The sequence below is a fragment of the Fistularia commersonii genome, chromosome 2 (assembly GCF_037954325.1).
Source record: "Fistularia commersonii isolate RoL2024-O1a breed Wild chromosome 2, RoL_Fcom_v1.0, whole genome shotgun sequence".
Lineage (NCBI taxonomy): Eukaryota > Metazoa > Chordata > Actinopteri > Syngnathiformes > Fistulariidae > Fistularia > Fistularia commersonii.
In genome coordinates this window covers 17,940,173-17,961,574 of record NC_141285.1, presented here as the reverse complement: position 1 = coordinate 17,961,574, position 21,402 = coordinate 17,940,173, and the positions used below count along the sequence as shown (strand labels likewise).

General features: G+C 37.8%; 3 protein-coding genes across 4 annotated transcripts; 1 reads left to right on the top strand and 2 right to left on the bottom strand.

The window, feature by feature from the left end:
* Positions 1-180: 180 nt before the first annotated feature.
* On the top strand, positions 181-3,047 carry LOC147236603 (glutathione S-transferase omega-1-like). The gene is made up of 6 exons (XM_086171417.1): positions 181-283; positions 1,151-1,259; positions 1,400-1,622; positions 1,692-1,793; positions 1,926-2,032; positions 2,620-3,047. The coding sequence occupies exons 1-6, from the start codon at positions 259-261 to the stop codon at positions 2,768-2,770; spliced, it is 717 nt and encodes a 238-aa protein (XP_086027543.1). The 5' UTR covers positions 181-258; the 3' UTR covers positions 2,771-3,047.
* itprip (inositol 1,4,5-trisphosphate receptor interacting protein) lies at positions 2,088-9,268 on the bottom strand. Of its 2 annotated transcripts, XM_086171394.1 has the most exons (3): positions 9,080-9,124; positions 7,615-7,662; positions 2,088-5,372 (listed from the first exon to the last, which is right to left on the bottom strand). In XM_086171394.1, exon 3 carries the CDS (start codon positions 5,309-5,311, stop codon positions 3,704-3,706), a length of 1,608 nt encoding a protein of 535 aa, XP_086027520.1. In that variant the 5' UTR covers positions 5,312-5,372; positions 7,615-7,662; positions 9,080-9,124; the 3' UTR covers positions 2,088-3,703. The 2 variants fall into 2 exon arrangements, with proteins under 2 accessions (XP_086027520.1, XP_086027512.1); XM_086171386.1 differs by lacking the exon at positions 7,615-7,662 and having other exon boundaries at positions 9,080-9,268.
* Positions 9,269-9,376: 108 nt separating this feature from the next.
* fas (Fas cell surface death receptor) lies at positions 9,377-19,987 on the bottom strand. Its single transcript, XM_086171404.1, has 9 exons — positions 19,888-19,987; positions 19,535-19,623; positions 18,414-18,548; positions 12,939-13,059; positions 12,243-12,313; positions 12,057-12,143; positions 11,822-11,898; positions 10,842-10,860; positions 9,377-10,717 (listed from the first exon to the last, which is right to left on the bottom strand). The coding sequence occupies exons 1-9, from the start codon at positions 19,938-19,940 to the stop codon at positions 10,440-10,442; spliced, it is 930 nt and encodes a 309-aa protein (XP_086027530.1). The 5' UTR covers positions 19,941-19,987; the 3' UTR covers positions 9,377-10,439.
* Positions 19,988-21,402: the final 1,415 nt, after the last annotated feature.

Genomic DNA, 21,402 nt, shown 5'->3' with positions numbered 1-21,402 from the left:
AGTGCGGCAGTGACATACCTTATTTCTAAACTTCCCGTAGTATCATTCATTCTAACCTAAATATCGATCCACTCACGGCATAAATGCAGTTTTTCTCCTATTTTCTAAAACACACGGGCAAGTTGTGCGTCTCCTTGCCAACCTGACCCACCGTTCCAATTGGCTGAATTTTTAAGACGCGCCCTTTCCGGAAGTATAGTGTTTGTCTTACCCTTCAACCAGAGGTAGCCTTCTGCTCGGCGTTTTTTTTCCGTGAAAATGGCTGAAAAGTGTTTCGCTAAAGGTAAAAACAAAGAGCAATTTATTTTCGCATTGAATATTTCTATCATTACTGCAAATAGTACTAATTGAACTTTCGTTGGAGGGTATTTGCTAATAAGCTAGCATTAAGCCTCAGAAGATAGCGTGTTTAAGAATAGTCCTGTCAAGGCTAAGGGGAAATTTTCCAATTAAAAAAAAGTATACTCGCCAAATGCAGTGATTAATAGTTAAGATATATGCAAAATGTATTGCAAGATGGAGCACATTTGTATCACTATGCTAATTTTACTGGCCGACCGTGTACTTTTTTGTTGTCTTATTATTCAACTCATTATGTCTACCTTCCATACTATCGTTGTGGCGCAAACATTATTTGTATTAATATTGCATGTTCTAATTTGATTTTTTCAAATGCAGTATTGTTTAATATTACATTGTCAAAATGCATCCTTCATATCCATCCATCACCCAGGGTCGCTGGGGGTGTTTGAGTTTATCCTTCATATCCAATGAAGTTTAATATTAAATCTGTCTTTTTTGCTGAGTCATTCTTAAATATGGCGACACATATATTGCGTCAATGGTTTTCGGATGATTCAGAGCTTTTTCCCTGGCGATAACATTAGAGGAATGCATGATAGATCGCGACAGAACAACGAGCAATAAACTAGAAAATGTTCTTCAGTCAATAAAGTTCAATAAAGTTTTTCTAATTGTAAAAATCGCACAATTGTGAAACCCCTTTATTTCAAGACATCAGATTGTAAATCAATCTGGGTCTACAATACAATACAATTTCCATTTAGTTGTTACACATACTTAAAAAAATATATATGTAAATGTTTGTATATATACATATATATAATGTGTTTTTTGTTTTCTTTTTCAGGAAGCGCAGCACCCGGTCCAGTGGCCAAAGGTCACATTAGGCTTTATAGCATGAGGTTCTGCCCCTTTGCCCAGAGGACCAGATTAGTGTTGAATGCCAAAGGAATTAAGTAAATACAAATTTGACAGCATTTTATTATATTGTTCTACCTGTAAATATGAATTTGACATCACATTATTATACTGTTTTACCAGTAATAAGTATTTGAGAGAAGTTATAACTTTGCTGAACTGCTTTTCTTCCTGTCAGACATGACATTATTAACATTAATCTGAGAGACAAACCTGAATGGTTCCTGGAAAAAAATCCTCTCGGTCTTGTTCCAACGTTGGAGACAGCTGCAGGCGAAGTTGTGTATGAGTCTCCGATTACCTGTGAGTACCTGGATGAAATGTACCCTGAAAAGAAGCTACTTCCTTCTCCTCCATATGATAAAGCCAAGCAGAAGATGATGCTGGAACATTTTTCCAAGGTATGTAAACAGATTTCTGCCTGATTTTGTCCTCCCATTGTTATTCACATAAATTGCTATTTTTGACAGATAACACCATACTTCTACAAGATCCCAATGGGCCGAAAGAATGGAGAGGATGTTTCAGGACTGGAAGCTGAGCTGAAAGAGAAACTTGTCAAATTAAATGATGTAGGTTAATAAAATAAAATTGATATTTGCTTAAATTTGTAATCAATAATGGACTAAATTAAATGTTAAGATTTTTCTGAAATTATATTCTTTAAGAAAAAATTCAGTTAACTTTTTTTTTTTTGGTTTCAGGAACTTGCAACGAAGAAGACCAGGTTTTTCGCTGGTGATTCCATCACAATGATAGATTACATGATGTGGCCGTGGTTTGAGAGATTGGAAATCTTTGAGCTAAAACAGTAAGTAAACACATGGGAAATTAATAAATACATCAGTTTTTATCATAGAGTTCCATAGAGTTTCATCAATGACTTTATTTATTTCAACCACCATGCTTAGTTTGCAGGTATCATGTACAGTTAAAAAACAAATAGTATCAGTGCATTAAAGAGCAGTTACTCTTTATAGAAACGAAAAATAAGAGTGAAAGGCAAATGACACACACATTTCTGATACTCCAGATTTTTTTTAATTATTTGTGGTCCATAAACGATCTAGATTTTAAAAATGGGAGTTCTCACTAATTTGAGTGGCAAAGTGTCATACTTTTTTAGAGTGCCATTACTTCCAGTAAAAAAGAACTGGTTAAATAATCAAATTTAAATCTTACATTGTTTATCTTAAGTCAATTTTCATTTCAGTATCATGACTCCCTGACTCACTTTCTCTAAAAACAAACAGAGGCTTTGTTAGTGCTGGAAAGTATATTCAGGTGGGAATGAGTGGCATATTTTACCAAATTTTTTTACGAGGCCCACTTTGACAAACTTTGAAAAACCTGAATGTAAAACTGGGGTGACTGATTTAATTTTCCTTGGCTATCCAGGTACCTGGATAACATGCCTGAACTGAAGAAGTGGACAGAGCAAATGTCAGAAGACCCAGCTGTCAAAGCAAGCATGTACAGTGTGGAAACCTACAAGGCATTCTACAAAACTTACATTGAGGGAAAACCAAACTATGACTATGGCCTATAGAGAAAAAAAGAGAAAACATTTACCCGTCCACTCCTTGTCCACATGTGATCATATGAAAATTAAAACCAAAGTGTCATTGAAGAAGCAGCTAATGAATAAAAAATCGTTCAGGGGACACTACATACAACATCTTCTTTTACATATGCAACATGTACTGGTCCCATGCAACAAAGTATTGGCTAAAACAGAATTTGACCCTGCCATAATGACTCAAGGTAATTTCAATGTGCATGTGAAGTGCAACGTTGTTTCTTACATTAAACTAATGGTGAAATGATGGCTTGGATCAGACTATTTTGTATGTTTTGAAATACTTCAAGTGTATTGTATTGCCACTAGGCTATACTTTGATAACCCCATTTCCTGCAACTAGACTTCGCAACTACTCTGTAAAAAGAAATGGGGGATGTTTGTTTCAGTCAGAGATTACAAAATGAACCTCGAGGTGAATGCCTCTAATGCAGTAGCTGCCAACTGATTTGTAACAGTAAGAATGTGTTGGAAAATGTGTAGAATCCTGGACATACTGGCAAAAATGTGAGAATTCCCTTCTATCTGTCTTATGTGAAAAGTGAACTATATTTTTAAAAGCAGTATCCTTCATGAGAGCTATTTGTTGTCATCATTAAGACTGAAAAAGTTCCCTTTTCAATGACAAGCTGTGAGATTTGTGGTCCCAGCTTATCTTTTCATTAAATTCAGAATGAGTAAAAGAACAGTGATATATAGCTGTACAACAAGTCTTAAAGGACTTATATAGTTTTGCCTCTGGAGGTGGTACTCTCAGTGCACTTGTCATAACAAAACAAAAGAAGCCACAGCAATAATATAAAAATAATAGCTATTTAAATAAAAAAACTGCTTTAGTTGCACCTTTTCATTAGAATACATACACGAGTATATCAGTAATTTTCCTAGTCGTCCAGATGTTCATCATTGTTGTGTATCCCTGTTTAATAAGTGAGGAGTATACTCTTGTAGGAGCACATTGAAATTCCTCATCATCTCATGAAAGTGCCTCATGGTTGCAGCATAAAGGTTCCTCTGCAAGACCATACAGCGGAAAAGATTGATGGACTCTGCTCTACGAAGAAATCCTGGAACCTGAATTTCCTCTGCTACTTTCTTGTTACCAATCAGGATGTGACAAAGTCTCTTTTCCTGAAGGCTCCTATGCATAAAGGTGAACACATCTCGAAGCCTGTGCTCTAAGCAGTCAATGCTCCACATTGATGGCCGTTTATTCAGCAAGAGGTGCAACACAACCGTTTTCCAATGGTAATTACTCAAGGCATTTTTTCCTGTGAGTCCTGTCTGCTTTGTGTGTAAGAATGTAACAACTTGAAGGCAGCGTAAATGACAGGCATTTTTGGGTAGCCGATTGGTCATATACTTCAGCAAATGTCTTTCATAGACAGAAAAAGAGAGGGACCAGTATGGGTCAGGAAAACTGCCACAATCAGATGGGAAGTATGAAACAAAATATGCATCAGTATCCTTGAGCTGAATGACTGGAATAATGTTCATAACAATTACTTTTCCTGAACGAAATCTAATCTTCAAAGCACCTGCTGTGTCCAGGTTGCGAAAAGTGACCTCAAAGTTGTATTTGTGAGAGATGCGACCCCATGCTTTAGTAACTGAGATCTGAAACCACTTCATGACTTGATCTTTGGCTAGGTATGGTGTGTTCTTGGAGCACAGCAGTTGTTCAGGGTCAAGGTTTACTATATGCGCATCATTTCGACTGTGTAAGAGACAAAGCACATCGTCTCCCAGATTAGTTGAGCCACAGAGACATCCCCCCTCATTGTTCCCAAACTTGGTCACCTTTATAATACCACAGCCCTGCATATCTGGAGGCATGTCATTCAATGGACCACACCAAAGATTGAACTGGAAGCAAAATGGATCTGGAGGTGAAAAAGGCACGAGTAGGTCACACATCAGAGGCTTGCATACCTTCCAAGACTCAAACATGCTTCCAATCCCAATGAAGTCACCAACTTCCATCTCTGCCTCCCTGTCACATTCACTTCGAAGCATTTCCAGAAGGTCATCAGCAAAACCTTCAACAAACTCCCTCACCTTCCAGTTTTCATGAGCGGTATTGTAGGTGCATTTGTTACAGAAGTTGCTCAAGATATCTTTATCAAGGATCATAGTATTAGGGGTAAGGGATCCACTCTCTGAGAAGATGTCGTCATCATCAACTGACTTGAGTTCTATGTCAGTAAAATTTTCATGGTAAATCTTTACGATGAAAAAGATGATCAAGGACACGGCGCTCCAGAGGTACCAAGTATAACCTTCCTCCAATACGATTTCCTTCTGGTCAGGCTCTAGCTGTGAAAGTTCTTTTTCCAGCCTGGCTCGCTCCATTTCCAGCCTTTCTTCATGTTCCTGCATTCGAGCCATCAGCTCTTCATCTTGGTCTGGAAGTGTGATTGTGGTGTTCTCTTGAGGAAAGAGCAAGGGGTGGTTTAAAATGGCAGCAGCAACGACCATACACACTCGCGCGATGGCCCCCTGCATCTTCATCTAGTTGCTACTGCCCACATCTAAGCCTTCCATGGACATCTGGTTAGATCCAGTTCAGGTCCTAGAAGAGAAAGAAAAGCTTTATTGATTGTGCAAGGAAAATGAAAAATGTTAGACTAGATAAATCAAAGTGAATTAAAATAATAATAAAAAAAAATCACATCTATAACATTTATAAAGTACTCCACCCTTTTCTAGAGAAACAGATTATATGTCTAAATTTAGAAGCAGTAGGCTGAGTGACGCACTTGTTAAGTATCACACTGTCGCACATAGGAGGAAGGAAGATTGAGCACTTGAGAGGAAAGTCACCCTTCTGATAACCCTATTCAGTGAGCAAAATTATGCCCACTACACTTTTACATCCTGTTAACACTATAATCATTGGTTCCTTTCTGGACACACTGTGACTCCTACTGTAAGAGAAACAATGTATGAGAAATTAGAGATGTGGACAATATCTTCTTTCCTGAATGTCATCTGATAACATGCAATGTATTACACTGTACAAAAGAGGAAGTTACATAAAAGCGTTGGACTTTAAATAGCTCAATTGAGGCTGGATATTTTCTTTTGAAAAAAATCAAAAGGCATGAGTAAGCAATGAATTGTATTAAGTGCCATGAAATAGACATCCTAAACATGCATCATGTGATGATCATTGTAAATTTATGATATCACAAAGAGTTGCCAGACCTGTTGATGGATCGACAGCAGTCATGGCATTGCGAGGTCTATATGCCATGGAGCCTCTCCCATGAATTCAACAGCTGATGATTTTTATCAGTTTTATCCATACCTCAGTCAACTGCTGCAACTCAAACCCAGAAATCTTTCCTAATAAACCGGATCGGTTGAGGCCCAGGTTAACAACGAGCACCATTAGTACTGATGGCCTACAGGGTACCAGTGGAAACTGAACTACTGTGGGTCAAAGACGGAGAGGATGACAGTGTGTTTGGAAGCAGAGAGAGAAGAGGAAAGGCAAGAGTCTGGGATTGAGAGTAGGAACTTTGAATATCAAGACTGTGACAGGAAAAGTTAGCGAGTTGGTCAACATGATGCAGAGAAGGAAGGTGGATATACTGTGTGTACAGGAGACCAAGTGGAAAGGTAGTCAGGCTAGAAGCTTAGGAGCAGGGTTTATGTTGTATCATGATACTGATAGAAAGAGAAATGGAGAAAGAGTTATCTTGAAGGAGGAATTTGTTAGGAATGTTCTTGAGGTGAAAAAATGTCAGATACTGTAGACTTATGAGTGTGAAACTGGAAATTGAAGCTGTGATGCTTGATGTTGTTAGTGGCTATGCCCTGCAGGTTGGATAGGAGTTTCAGTAGAGGAAAAGGGGAAGTTCTGGAATGAGCTTCGATGCAGAATATCCCCAGAGATGAGAAAGTGGTTATTCGTGCAGACCTCAATGGGCATGTTTGTGCTGGCAATAGAGGGGATGAAGAAATGATGGGCAGATTTGGTATACAGGATAGGAACGCAGAGGGACAGATGGTGGTAGATTTTGCAAAAAGGATGGAAATGGCTGTGGTGAACACTTTTTCCAGAAAAGACAGGAACATAGGGTAACTTGTACAAGCGGAGGTAGGAGAAACCAGGTAGACTACAGCTTGTATCGACGAGGTAACCTGAAAGAGACCAGTGACTGCAAAGAAGTTGTAGGTGAGAGTGTAGCCAGACAGCATAGGATGGTGGTTTCAAGATCAAGAGGCCAAAGGCAGCGCAGAGGGCAAAGTGGTGGCAGCTGAAAAGGGAGGGAAAGTTCTCAGGAAGGAGTTGAGAAAGGCTCTGGGTGGTCAGGGAGAGCTTCCAGATGACTGGATGACTACAGCTGATGTTATCAGGGAGACCGGTAGGAGAGTAATTGGTGTGTCATCTGGAAGGAAAGTAGATAAGGAGACTTAGTGGTGGAATGATGAAGTGCAGGGGAATATACAGAGGAAGCAGTTAGTAATGAAGAAGAGGGACACTGACAGGACTGAAAAGAACAGACAGGAATACAGGGAAATACAGCGCAAGGTGTAGACAGACGTAGCAGAGGCAAAACAAAGGGCATACGATGACTTGTATGATCTGTTGGACAGTAAGGACGGAGAGAATGACCTGTACAGGTTGGCAAAACAGAGAGATAGATATGGAAATGTACAGCAGGTCTGGGTGAAGGATAGAGAGGGACATGTATTGACAGATACTACTTTGAAAACCTAATGAATGAGGAAAATGATGGAGAGGCAAGGGTAGAAAAGGTGACAAAGTAGTACACAGATAGTGATTAAGGTTGCTGAAAACATACCTCTTCACCAATCACTACCCTACTAATCGCACTTAGCCCCCAACCCCCCTGGAGAAAAAAAAGGAAGAAAAAAAACGGTGAAATGAATCTACGTATATTTATCAGTGACATGCGGTGAGGTTCATGGCTGGTGAGGCACTGACGTCACCACCGCACGTCTCTTCCTCGTATTTGGACGGTAAATGTTACTTTTTTTAGCAATTTTGAAAAAAAAGTAACTAAAATAGGTGAAGCTATGTGAAAAATAACTTAGTAGTACAAATCACTGAATAAATATAACCATTAAATTCATTATTTCATTTCGCATTTTTTTCTTTCCATGAAGACAGGTAAGGCCTGGCCTCCCCTGCCTCCACTGACTGCACGTCACTGATGTATATGGTTCTAAGATGACAATTTGGTTCAGTGGTCACTTCTGACTTCCAACTACTGGTACTTTAGATCTTCGATGACTGAATTGCACTTTTTGTAAGTCGTTTTGGATAAAAACTTCGGCCAAATGACTGTAATGTAATGTAAAGACAGCGACACCTGGTAGTGGATATAGGCATATAATTCATTTACATGATTGTTTTTACTAATACGTAGTATGCAGACTGATAACCAGAATATGACATCATATTTACTCGTAAATTGTACTTGAATACAACAAGAGTACATAGATTATGGGCCATTTGAACTTAATTATCAAATGTAGAAGTACTAATTTGACTGTCACACGTACACAGGACATCATTTAAATAGAGTAGTTTATTGCAAAAGAGTAAACTTTAGCATACACCAGGTAGATTTCAAGTATGGTGTATCCATGTAATACACTCAACCTTTCGTACAGTAAACTTTGGAAAGCAGTCACATCGCAACAGCGCGAATGTTGATCACGTGGCTGAATGTACTACAGCACGTTTCAGCGCCCCAATCAATCTTTACCATGTACACTCGTGTAACTTCAACATTGCTTTTCTGGAAAAGTCCCCATGTGTCGCATAAGTAATGCTTGCTTGACAAGACTATGGCACTTCTCACTGACAAAAAGGTGAGTAAACGGAAGAAAAGACGAACCATAGGCCACGCAGGAAACTTGTTTCTAAACATACGAATTTAGTCTGTATGGAAAAGCAAAGTCACCACGAATGTCTTGACTGTGCTGCTAGCAAGATGTGGTCTCTAAACCCGTTGTCTTAACAACAAAATAGAAATCGCTTCATCACGGAAACGTAGTGTCAAGACTTAACTTCTCCTAATAAGTTAGAGTTAGACTGTAGTGTCTGCCCACGGGGCGGCTAAAGTTGTATTCTTTGCCCGTTTTTATTGAAATGTCAAAAACAAATCAAATGTTGACGAAAACACAAATCGGGAGTTAATGCAGAAGTTTTGGGAGCACGTTTTTGGGGTTCGATGTCGCGCTCCGTTAGGGTCCCGGCCAGGTTGTAGGATTATTTGAAGAGGTTGGTGGCCGACTTACCTTTGGCTTGATCTTCGATTGACCGCATAATGACAGAATTCATGACACTCAACTGTGATGCTTCGTCAAATTGACCGGATTTAAATTCTTCAAGCTTTGCTCCTCTTGCATATTTCCTGACTGCTCCACCCATACAGAGTCCCCGCCTATATTCCCCTGCGTAGATACTAAATATTTCAAAAGGTTGTGGGTTACTGAGAACTAAAAACGAGAAGAAGAAAAAACAAACAAACCCAGAACGCAGTCGACATCTTGATTTGTTTTGAAATGTGCTTCAGAACGATTTAAAAGCGGTCATTTTGTCAAATTTGATCTTTATTCTATAAAAGCATAAGATGAGTCAAACAATATACAATTTAACAACAGTTAAACATCTTTTCCTGCATCACTTAGCGAAGCACACCTCTAAATGCATACAATAGCATATTGCAAATATCCACAGCCGCTGAAACATCTAGAAAAACGTAGACCTATATTTTAATTAAATGTCTATTATGCACATTCTGCATCTGTTTAGTACAAAATGTGTAAAAATTTCACCTTTTTTTTTTTAGCTATTTTACATTCCTCAAGTATCCCTCTTGCTGAACAGTCAACCACATGATGTTGAGTCTGCATTGGCATCTATTTATCTACAAATGTTCATAAGATGCATGTCAGTCAGGGAACTGATTGTGGATAGTTTCAGAATGAGAAAATACGTGATTTGTCCCTGAGGGGCAACTCGGGAACACACCGTTTTTTCTGATTCTGAATTCTTTTTTTTTTTTTTTTTTTTTTTTTTTTTTTGTGATGTATACATGTCCATTACAGCTCATGACACCAGTCAACACTGTATTTTTTAACTTTTTCCTTTCAACAGTCTCAGAGGCTGGGTGTTACTCTTGTAATTACCAGGCAGTAGTATTTCTCTGCAAGTGTCTTGTGGGAACATACGCCATTCAACGAGCTGTCAACTTCAATCGCAGCTTCAGCTCTAGTTTGGCCAATCACAGCCCAGGGCGGTCCTCCTGGATGCCAAAGTACTTTTACAAAATGTTTTTTAAGCCGCACTAGGTGTAACAAATTCAGGCATACTTAATCTACCAATTACACTTTTTTGCTTTCTTTTCCAGTCAAACTTTTGAATTAATGAATAGCTCTCAGGTTGATTATTTGCACTATAAGGAAATTGAAGTAACCTAAAATCTGTCTGCCATTAATTAGTGTTCCGCAAACTGAGAGTTAATACCATAAGAGGATATCGAATTGTTAAATACCAGCCACACAAATAATCCCAAAACAAACCAGCTGAGTCAGTCAACCCTGTATAATCAATATATAACATATTTGTAAATCTCACAGTGTTCAAAGTACATCTTCAATTGTTAGACAAGATTTCCATCACCTCTTGTGCTTTCTTTTTTTTGTCATTATTTTCGAGGATTTCTATTAACTTGCTTGCGGCATTCATACCCTGACTCTCCACCCAAACCTCCAGTAGCTCAAGTGTCTGCTCCTGACTGTCTCCTTGGTGATTTGTCTGACAGGATTCAATATGCGTGGGGTTAAAACCTCTTGTGCTCCTTGCAACGGTCTTCATAGTCTTCCATCCAAGCAACATTGCAATTCTATTGCGGTGAGGCATGAGATCAACATCTAAAAACATCCAACAAAAACATGAATCAAATTTTCTGTGGTCATGAAGAAGATACATTTTTACATGATTAGACTTGATAATTACAAAGATTTGGTCAACCTTTTGTGAATTAATTTTTCTTACCTGAAAGAGGCTGCATCACCTGGAATGTAAAAGTATGACCGATGTTAATATTAACTGCACAGAGGTTTAAAAAACAAACATTCAAAAAAGCAGAGAAAACTAGTATATGTCACACAACAAGACAACACTCAACACCATAAACACACAAATAAGGACAAAAAAGGTCAACTGACCTGTTCCTGTATAAAATGGCAGCTATGCCAACAAAACGTAACAAAAGGGATTAGAGGGAGAAAGACCGTATGTCATGAAGATTAAGATATTTATATATTTACTTGACGTTTGTAAATTATGGACATAAGAGTAATAAGATGCAGAAATTAAAATGAATTAAAAATAATTAGAAATAGCCTACATGCTACATAATTGTTACACATGAAAATTCTCAACTAGTTTAAAAAGTAAGCCAAAAACACTTAAAAATTTAAAGAAATCATCTCAAACAGAAAGAAGGTAACTTAAATGCAAATGCTAATAAGAAATGACTTCATTTGCAAAAAAAAAAATCTTCCATTAAAATAAATGTTACAAAATAGAATAGTTTTGCCAGATTTTTTTTGTTTGTTTTATTTACTGAAAGCTGTCATTAGACCATTTCAGCTTTTGAGCTGGAATGTACCATAAACATTCCTACTCCGTATTATAAGGATGCAAAAGCACCTTTCCTCAGATCCTCATGCTAAGTTTTATAATTGTGCAAACTTTTTGGTGGGACAGTATTTATTCCAACCCTGCAAAAATCACTGGAACAGTCTAAATAAGAGTCTAAGATCAGATTGAAAATATAATGTGACAAAGCTTTATCTTTGCTTTGACTACAACAATTTATGCCCTTAACATATTACCATATTTTCAGCTTTTTGTTTGTCTGTTTGTTTGGGGGGGTCCTATAAAAACTATTTAGACTTGTAAATGGCACTGAATGATTTGAAAGATGCTATAACTTATGAAAGCAGACAGAATTGAAGAAAATAACTAACCATATCATTCGCATTGCCATTTTCCTCTTTTCCTCCACTTTTTCTTTCCTTGCCATTCTTCACTTTTTGTTTCTTCCCTATTGAAGCAAACATCACCAAAATAGTAGAGATAGTATTTACATTATAGACATAGCTTTAGGTGAACACAATGAAGTGACTATTTAAACATATGACAACACTAGATGGTCTTGTTCTCAATGCACACGATTATATTCTGTTATTCAAAAATACTCACATATTATCCAAGATATTGTCAAGATAATCACAAGTACAAGTACAATTCCACCCACTGTGACGCTGGTTTGCAATGCATGATTATCATCTGAAAAATAAGGATACCAAGTTTTAATATTTGTTATTGTAAAGACTTTCAAATAACTAAGTTTGCAATTTGACATTATGTAAATGTTGTAAACGGTACCTTCATGTTTATCTTTGCACACTGTGTCATTGGTGGCTGTGCAGTGTACTTTGATGCCTTCAGGGCCACAGCTTGAACCAAAAGAAAAAGACATTTTGATATCTTTAAAATTGGCTGCCCTCAATAGCCGCAACAATGAGTCTTTGTTGAATTGGTTTAGTTGGATCAGTTGATTATTTGTTGAAGAAAAAACATATGATTTGTTTATTTGTCATAAATTGTAGCTCCATGCATGCAGGACTACACTTGACAATGTAGAGCAGAAATGGTTCATCACAAGGACGATGTTTGCTGGTGGGAACCTGCTTTAGCGGTTGTATAAGGGGCACATTTGATACTACTATAATGTTTCATTCTGCCTTCGTCAGGCAGTGCTGTATGATTCGGAGTAAAATGGTATTATCACTAGATCCAGCTCTTAATGTCAGTGATATATTAACAATCATTTAATGATCATAATTACAAATAATTTTATTCCATGTTTACCTAATAATTAGAACATTGTTAATGGTAATTTCTTCCTTATTCACACATACAGTCTGCTGAATTTGCTAAAAAAAATGTAATTTATAGTTGCATGTATCGTGATATGCAAGTGTTAAGGGACTCTTCAAACATCAGGTTCAAGCAATTTCATTTTGTGACTGTAAAAAATACTTTGTGTTAAGCCATCATGGATAAAAAAGCAAAACTTACTCTTTGCAAGGGTAGCAGAGTTTACAGATTTCTTCTGTTGCGCTGCTACAGTAGTGATCCTGTTTACATTTACACTTAGTATCACTTGTAGAAGAACAGGGTTCTTCTTCCTCTAGATTGGCTGAAAGAATTATGACATTTAAAATACATCTCAGTCAATTGTAGCATAAGAATTCACCAATTCTCAAGCTGAACTATGTTGGCACAGTTTACAGGGACAACAACTCATATAACTGCTCATGATCCATGTAATTATTATCTACATCACATCAAGACAGTGTTGCAAGGGCACTAGAGTCAGTCCAAGTTAGCAGTGTATGAGATGCAGAGTACACTAGTTGAATCACTAGTTTATTCAAGGGCTACATAAAGAGACATACAACCATTAACTCTCTTTTAAAACCAGTGGCTAACTGAATGAATGTTTTTGAAATTGTAGGGGGAAATGTGAGAGCCTACAGAAACACAAAGGAACCACACACAAACTCAAATCGAATTTCTGTGATTCTTTCTGTGAGGTGGGACTGCTAAACATTGTGTCAGCAGGCCACCTCAGGTTTTAATTATTTCAATACAAAATTAGACAAATAGTGGCTTGTTTGATTATTCATTTTGAATCAGACTTCACCTGACAGTTGACCTCAAGAGCTAATTATTTCAGGTGATTAGTCATCATTTTGTTTTGATTTCAGGTGGTGATTGCAATTTACTATGGAGACGTCAGTTTTCTTTTCAGATCTTAATTGTATCATTTTCGTCTTGAACTTGTGTACATTTAGAACTGTAAAGAACACTTTAAGTGTTAGAAAAATAAATTTGAAAAATATTTATATATCACATCTACAACTTTCAAGAATAAGTATTTCTTCATTGGCAACTGACTAACAAGCCAAGGCATCTGTGATTGAATATAACGTATGATCAGTGTTGCTGTTCTAGTTGTTAATGTGGTCACTAATTATAAAAAGCACATCAGAACAGAAATCACATTGATCAATTAGGGAAACTCTACTTTTGTATCAAGAAATTTTGACAGATCTTGCAAGGGATCTGTACTCTGTAAGCTGAGGGTTTGTCTTTATTCTGCTTAAAACTTTTTTATGTTATAGCTTAAGAGAAAACTGAATTTTCTTAATAGAATGTCCTAAATATGATGCCCTTCCCCCCCCAACTACGCAGTAACTGCTTCTAGCTGAACTGAACAGAATCAACAAATCTAAAATGGCTGTGTGGTAAGCCCTGTTTTTTAGATTATTTTTATTTATTATACTTTTATTAATCACTTGTGTGTAATCATTTATTTAAATTTAAACCATCATGAATGAACCATGCACAGTTGGGAGCCACTTAACCAAGCAAGGGCGACGTTTCTTAGGATTCACTGTCTTGCGCAACAACACTTTATCGGGCTTGGAGGAGCGCGGCAATCAAACCAGGAATGTTCAATTACAAGGATGACCACTCTAACCCCCTGAGCCCTGCCATCCCATTATACTGTAAATTAAAGATATATTAAATCCAATTATCAAAACAGACAAATGATACATTTGGAGAGGTATCTGAGATACAACAAGGTCCCTGCCTTAGATTTAAAAAGGTTATGGAAAAATGTTTTGCCAAGCATGGAAAAAAAATTTAATGCACTGCAGTCTTTAAAGTTTGTCATCTTTCCTTATGTCTTATACAGTCAGCCCATATCAAAGTTTCCCTGATAAACTGGCACCAAAAAACAGTTTTGGTGAAATGAAAAATATCCAGTTCAGCACAGAATATCTAAAATATTTGATCATACTGTATATAATCCTACCAAGCATTCACCAGTCTTGATATGTTGATCTTTTTCTCCTTTCGGCTTTTCCTTTCAGGGGTTGCCCCAGTGAATCAACCTTCTCCATCTAACCCTATTCTCTGTATCCTCCTCTCACACCAACTACCTTCATATCCTCTCTCACTACGTCCATAAATCTTCTCTTAAGTCTTCTTCAAGACCTCCTGCCTGGCAGCTCCAATTCCAGCATCCGTCTAACAATATATTCACTATCCTTCCTCTGTACATGACCAAACCATCTCAGTCTGGCTTCTCTGACCTTCTTTCCAAAACATCTAACATGTGCTGTTCCTCATATAAACATTCCTGATCCTATCCATCCTCATCACTCCCAAAGAGAACCTCAGCATCTTCATCTCTGCAACCTCTCGCTCTGGCTCCTGTCTTTTCGTCATTGTTACTGTTTCTATGTCCTGCATACAGCATCGCTGGTCTCACCACTGTCTTGTACACCTTTCCTTTCATTCGGGCTGATAGTCTTCTATCGTATAATACCCCTGACACTTTTCTCCAACCATTCCAACCTGCTTGAACCCGTCTCTTTACCTCTCTTCCACACTCTCCGTTGTTCTGGACTGTTGATCCAAAGTACCTGAAATCCTCCAACATCTTGATCTCCACTCCCTGTAGCCTAACCATTCCACCCAGGTTCCTCTTATTCATACACGTATACTCTGTCTTGCAGCTACTAACGTTCATTACTCCCCTTTCCAGCACATACCTCCAGCGAGCATACATGTCCTGCACCAGTATAGCATACTTCTCTGCCACTCCAGATTTCCTCATACAATACCAGAGTTCCTCTCTTGGAACTCTGTCAAATGCTTTTTCTAGGTTTTACAAAAACAAAATGCAGCTCCCTCTGGTCTTCTCTGTACTCTTCCATTAGCATTCTCAAAGCAAATACTGCATCTGTAGTACTCTTTCTGTTCACAAATGCTGATTTCTGCTCACAGTCTCGTTTCCACTACTCTTTCCCATAACTATTATATGGCTCATCACCTTTATCCCTCTTTAGTTGCGCATCCCCCTTATTCTGCCTTCAACTATAACTGCCTATAACTGCCTTTTCACTCTTCATCCTCTTCAATGCCCTCCTCACTTCACTTACTACTACTTCTCTGCTACTTTTTGGTCTACAATAGTCACCTCTTCTACCCTTGCTACACTTTCATTTTCCACATTCATCAGCTCTTCAAAGTACTCTTTCCATTTTCGCATCACTCTTCTAGCATCTGTTAATACATTTCCCTCTCTATCGTTAATCACTCTGACCTGTTGTACATCCTTTCCATCTTTATCTCGCTGTTTTGTCAACCTGTATAGATCATTGTGTCCCTCCTTACTGTCCAACCGAGCATACAAGTCATCGTAAACCCTTTGTTTTGCCTTCGCTACCTCTATCTATACCTTATGTTGTATCTCCCTGTATTCCTGTCTGTTCCCTTAAGTCCTCTCAGTGCCCCACTTCTTCTTTGCTAACCGCTTTCTCTGTATGTACTCCGCTTTCCACCACCAAATCTCCTTATCTACTTTCCTTCCAGATGACACATCAAGTACTCTCCTACCTGTCTCCCTGATTACTCTAGCTGTAGTTGTCCAATCATTTGGAAGCTCTCCCTGACCACCCAGAACCTTTCTCAACACCTCCCTGAAAACCAAACAACACTCCTCCCTTTTCAGCTTCCACCACTTTTTCCTCTGCTCTGCCTTTGTCCTCTTAATCTTCCTTGTCATGAGTCATCCTGCAGACCACCATCCTATGCTGTCTGGCTACACTCTCACCTACAACTACTTTGCAGTCACTGATCTCTTTCAGGTTACCTCATCTATACAAGCTGTAGTCTACTTGCGTCCTCCTACCTCTTCTATTATAAGTTACCCTATGTTCCTGTCTTTTCTGGAAAAAAGTGTTCACTATAACCATTTCCATCCTTTTTGCAAAATCTACCACCATCTGTCTCCCTGCGTTCCTATCCTGTATGCCAAATCTGCCCATCACTTCTTGATCCCCTCTATTGCCTGCACCAACATGCCCATTGAAGTCTGCATCAATTACCAGACTCAAATCTCCGGGGATATTCTGCACCCCTTCATCAAGCTCGTTCCAGAATGTCTCCGTCTCCTCAAACTCACATCTCACCTGCGGGGCATAGCCACTAACAACACCGGGCATCTCACCTTCAATTTTCAGTTTCAGACTCATAAGTCTATCTGACATTCTTTTCACCTCCAGAACATTCCTAACAAACTCCTCCAAGATAACACATACTCTATTTCTCTTCCTGTCAGTACCATGATAGTACAACTTAAAGCCTGCTCCCAAGCTTCTAGTCTTACTACCTTTCTACCTGGTCTCCTGGACACACAGTATATCCACTTTCCTTCTCTGCATCATGTCAACCAACTCTACCTTTTCCTGTCATTGTCCTAATAGTCAAATTCCATACTCTTAATTCCCAGACTCTCTGCTTCCGAACACACCTTCCTCCTCTCCTTCTTTGACCACCTCTTGTCTTAATATCTGTTGATAAATTGATTGAATGTTGTCATAATATTTAGTGCGCAAACAGCTAATGTCGTCATTTTGCATGATTTGAGTTAAATATACAATTAAAGGCCAACCTCATTTTATTTTCAAGTAATATGCAAAGTGTGTCGTAAAGCTGTCATCTGACCTCTGAGGTCTTCCTAAGGTCAAACTTTCATCTTTTTGACAACAAATTGCAGCTATTTACCGTAATTTCCAGACTATAAGCTGCTTCTTTTTTCACACACTTTGAACACTGCAGCTTAAAGAATGATGCGGCTAATCTATGGATTTTTTGGGGGCTCCCGAGCTTCATGCCGCCAAAACATTTGGCCTTGTCACATCGGACCAATAAGTTTACGATGAAATTCTGAGGCTGTTCAATTCTGATACTGAAGAAGATGACTGATGGTTTCAGTGCGCAGGAGGAAGACGATCAGCCGGAGTAGGACAAAGCGGGGATAGAAAATAGATGGATGGATGTTACAGGCACTGGTTGGAAACAAGTATTTCCAATACGAATTTGTGGATGTTATCGGTATGTATTTAATCAAAATTTTAACAAAATGTTTGTAACATCTTTCTGTGTAAATATATCATTACAATGTGGACACCTGCAGCTTATGGACAGGTACAACCTATATGTGTACATATTTATTTTTATTCTTTTCAGTCAGTGTGGCTTATATTCGGGTGCGCTCAGTAGTCCGGAAATCACAGTACTATTTCAATTGAAAAGTATGTGAATTGAAATTGGTGAGACTCAAATGCAACTGTATATTTTATAAAAAACTCGCAAATTCTTTAAGTACTTGCTGTTTGGATACTTTTAACATCTGAGTGAGTAAATGTAAGTATTAAATGGATCAAGTTTGTCAAATCAAATTTCTTTCCAAACACCACCACTTCCAAAGTTATGTTTTTGGTGTTTCTTTAGTTCTTTTAATCTGCTAGCAGGGCAAGAAGCAATAGTTTTTTGGTATTTCTACAAAAATTAAGTTTTAATTGTACTAATTTACTGACTTTTCTTTCATTTGTTTAGTTGTGTTCCATACCTGTATTAGACAGCAATTCAAACATAGGGGTAAAGGCAAATATGGTGATTTGAAGTCTGTACCGTTGGGATGAGAGCATGATGTACAGGGTTCACAGGACTGCAGAGAAGTTGGATGACTGTTGTATGTTCCCTGAGCACAGGGCTCACATACTGTATCTTCTGGATTCACACTGCAGGCCTGTTTGAGCTTCTGACCTGCAAAATAACATAAGTCACAAGCAAAGGGAAATTATTTTCATTAACAAATTTATATTATTCAAAAAGCCCAACATATCCCAAGACTATGTATAGCAGGATTAGAATATGGCTTTATTCAATATTGATTGACTACAATTGGGAAATGCAAGTATTTTGTATGTAAAATATGCACAAATGTGTGGAAATTATGTTGAATTAAAAATGTCCAAAGTAATTGTGCTGGTTTACGGTCACTTTGCTTCATACTACGAACACACAAAAAAAATGTCATTGGCCTTTTACCAGGGAAAGATAGCTGATAGGCGGTAGTTGTGTTGCTTATTTCTTATCAGAACTAAGTATATTCCTTTGCATAATAAAATATGGTCCTTGACCATTTTTGGGTTAAAAGCAGTTATGTAACCAAATAAGTCAGACACACTGAAACAATCACTATTTTGAGATGATCAGAGAATCAATTTTCAGTTGCTTAATGTAAAACTATGATAGAAATGGCCAAGTATATTTTACAAATCTTAAACATAATCATGAGGTAATTTCAATTTCTTTTTGCTTCCTGTCTGGCAAAAATCTTTGTATATTTTGCCATTTTTTTTGTTTGTTTGGGTTTTCTTTTTTTGGATCACTATGTAGGTATTCTGTGGAAATCCAATGAAAAATCCACAAGGCTTTGTAGAGGCAAACTGTCAAAAAAATCACAAGCTTGTTTGAGGAGATAAACATTCTGGAACACATTTTAGTACTCGCTACTGTAATTCCATCTATAACATTCCGATTAATACTCATCATTGCAATGCTTTTATAAGTAGTGCAATTAAAGTACATAACTTAAGGTTTCATACTTTTGCTGGAAACTAAAAGTATTATTAGTGGAGGTTTTCTTCTTAGCAATTGATAGGTTCTCAGACTTTATTTGGTGTCGAAATCAAATAATAAAAATGTTATATCACATTGCAACAGTATGTATCACTGCGCTTATTTACCTGGCCCACAAAGACAACACTGGATTTCTCCACTCGTATAGAGCTGACAAACCGGTGTTTTGCTTCCGGCTCCTACTGAAGGAAAGCACCTGGCGTTATGGAAACATTGAAATGGAAACGAAAAAGAAATATTATTAAGCAAATCTGTGCTTACATGAATCAACAACCTGTGGCCACTTGAAAAGCGACAAAACTTTCCAGTGTTATTCTCGTTGATATCGATAAAATCATGATAAAACCAACGGACGTGTGTAAGAAGCAGAGAACACATCTTGACGCATCAGTGACACCAAAAGATGTAACAGCCATTCAGCTAGATATTTTCAAAGTTTAGAGCTGTTGAAAGTACTTACGAAGACAGGTGAGTAGTTAAAGTAGTAGCGACCAAAAGGTAAGTCGCATACATATTTAGATCCTTAGCGAGCTTTACTTTCGTTTTTAACCGCGCATGCCCACACAGCGCTTGCTTACACGTGCGTCTTTCTGCTTTGAATAATTGATTTCTGTATTATAATATCAATGGGTGTAAAGACAAAAGCACTATTTAAACCAACATACTCACAAAAGAACGGCAGAAATCAAATTCATCTACCTAAGTCGCAGTTTTTTCGTAACCCAGCGCACATTTCTTACAATTTCTATGCGTTACTTGACATGTTGTTAAATCATGTGTTGGGGCGGGCGACAAACATTGCAACATTTTTGATGCAGGATTGTTTGCCTTAATTTAATTTTTCAAACGATTTATTATGAACATGTGCAATCGTGTTTGATTTTAATTGTTTTGTGTCTTATAGCCTTGGATTAGCAGTATGTCTAACCCTTGGGAATTTTAGGCGTCTAAAAAGCATTGCCTATAGAGGGCGCAATATGCTCACGAAATCGCGCATAAGAAAGAAACCCCCGGATTCGGTACATATAAAATTATACTAATTAGATGGTTTTACAACTAGACGTCCAACTGTAGTGCAAAGTATAGTGACTCCATAGAGTCGTTCAACATTGGAAGCCCTATTGAATGAGCGCGTTTTGGCTAGTCATGCTAGTGAACTTGGTAATAATTAATACGTTGCCATGTGAAAACCAACTCAAAAACTAGTCGGGTTATAACACTAGCAATGTTTTAAAGTTTCCAACCAATTCTGGTGCCTTATCTAAGTTAACGCCATGTTTGATATCTTGGTGGAGACGGAGTAGTGGACGTTACATTGCATTCTAGCGCTTACTTTGTCGTTGCTTTTGCGGTGAGAGATAACTAACCTCGGCTCGCTGATGCAGCCTGCGTCAACTTGGCCATTTAAAATGTTAGGATATCTATAGGATGCATTGTGCTAAATTAAGTTTCACCCACGTAGCTTAATTGGGTTAAGCTTATTGATATGATTCACGAAAGAATTATAGGATAAGTACTAATTATTCAATGCTTTGTGTAGATAGATCTTGTGTAACTTGAGCAGAGCATTCGGAAGTACTGATTTTATCCTGAACCTTGTGTGTACATGTACGCATTTGCTAAGGACAGTTATTTTCCAAGAGTTTTCAATTTCTGGCAGTTTCTTTTTCCAAGTTCTTCTCTTATTCTAACTGTGTTATATGACTCCTTATTGCAAGTTTATTGTTATTTTCACTGTGTTAAACTACAAATTGTACAGCAATAAACTGATCATTTGTTCATCCAGTTCTAACTTTGTGAAGCTTGTCTCTCCCTTGTACCTATACAGGTGTTTAGTGCTTTTCCCAACATAATTTTTTAAACATTTTTCACCATTTACTTGATTTGCTGTGCCTGTCAAAGAATTCACTGAAGTGAAATATGAGTGGAAATGAAAGTCAACTACACGTTCCACTCCAAGCGTGGCACTAGGGGG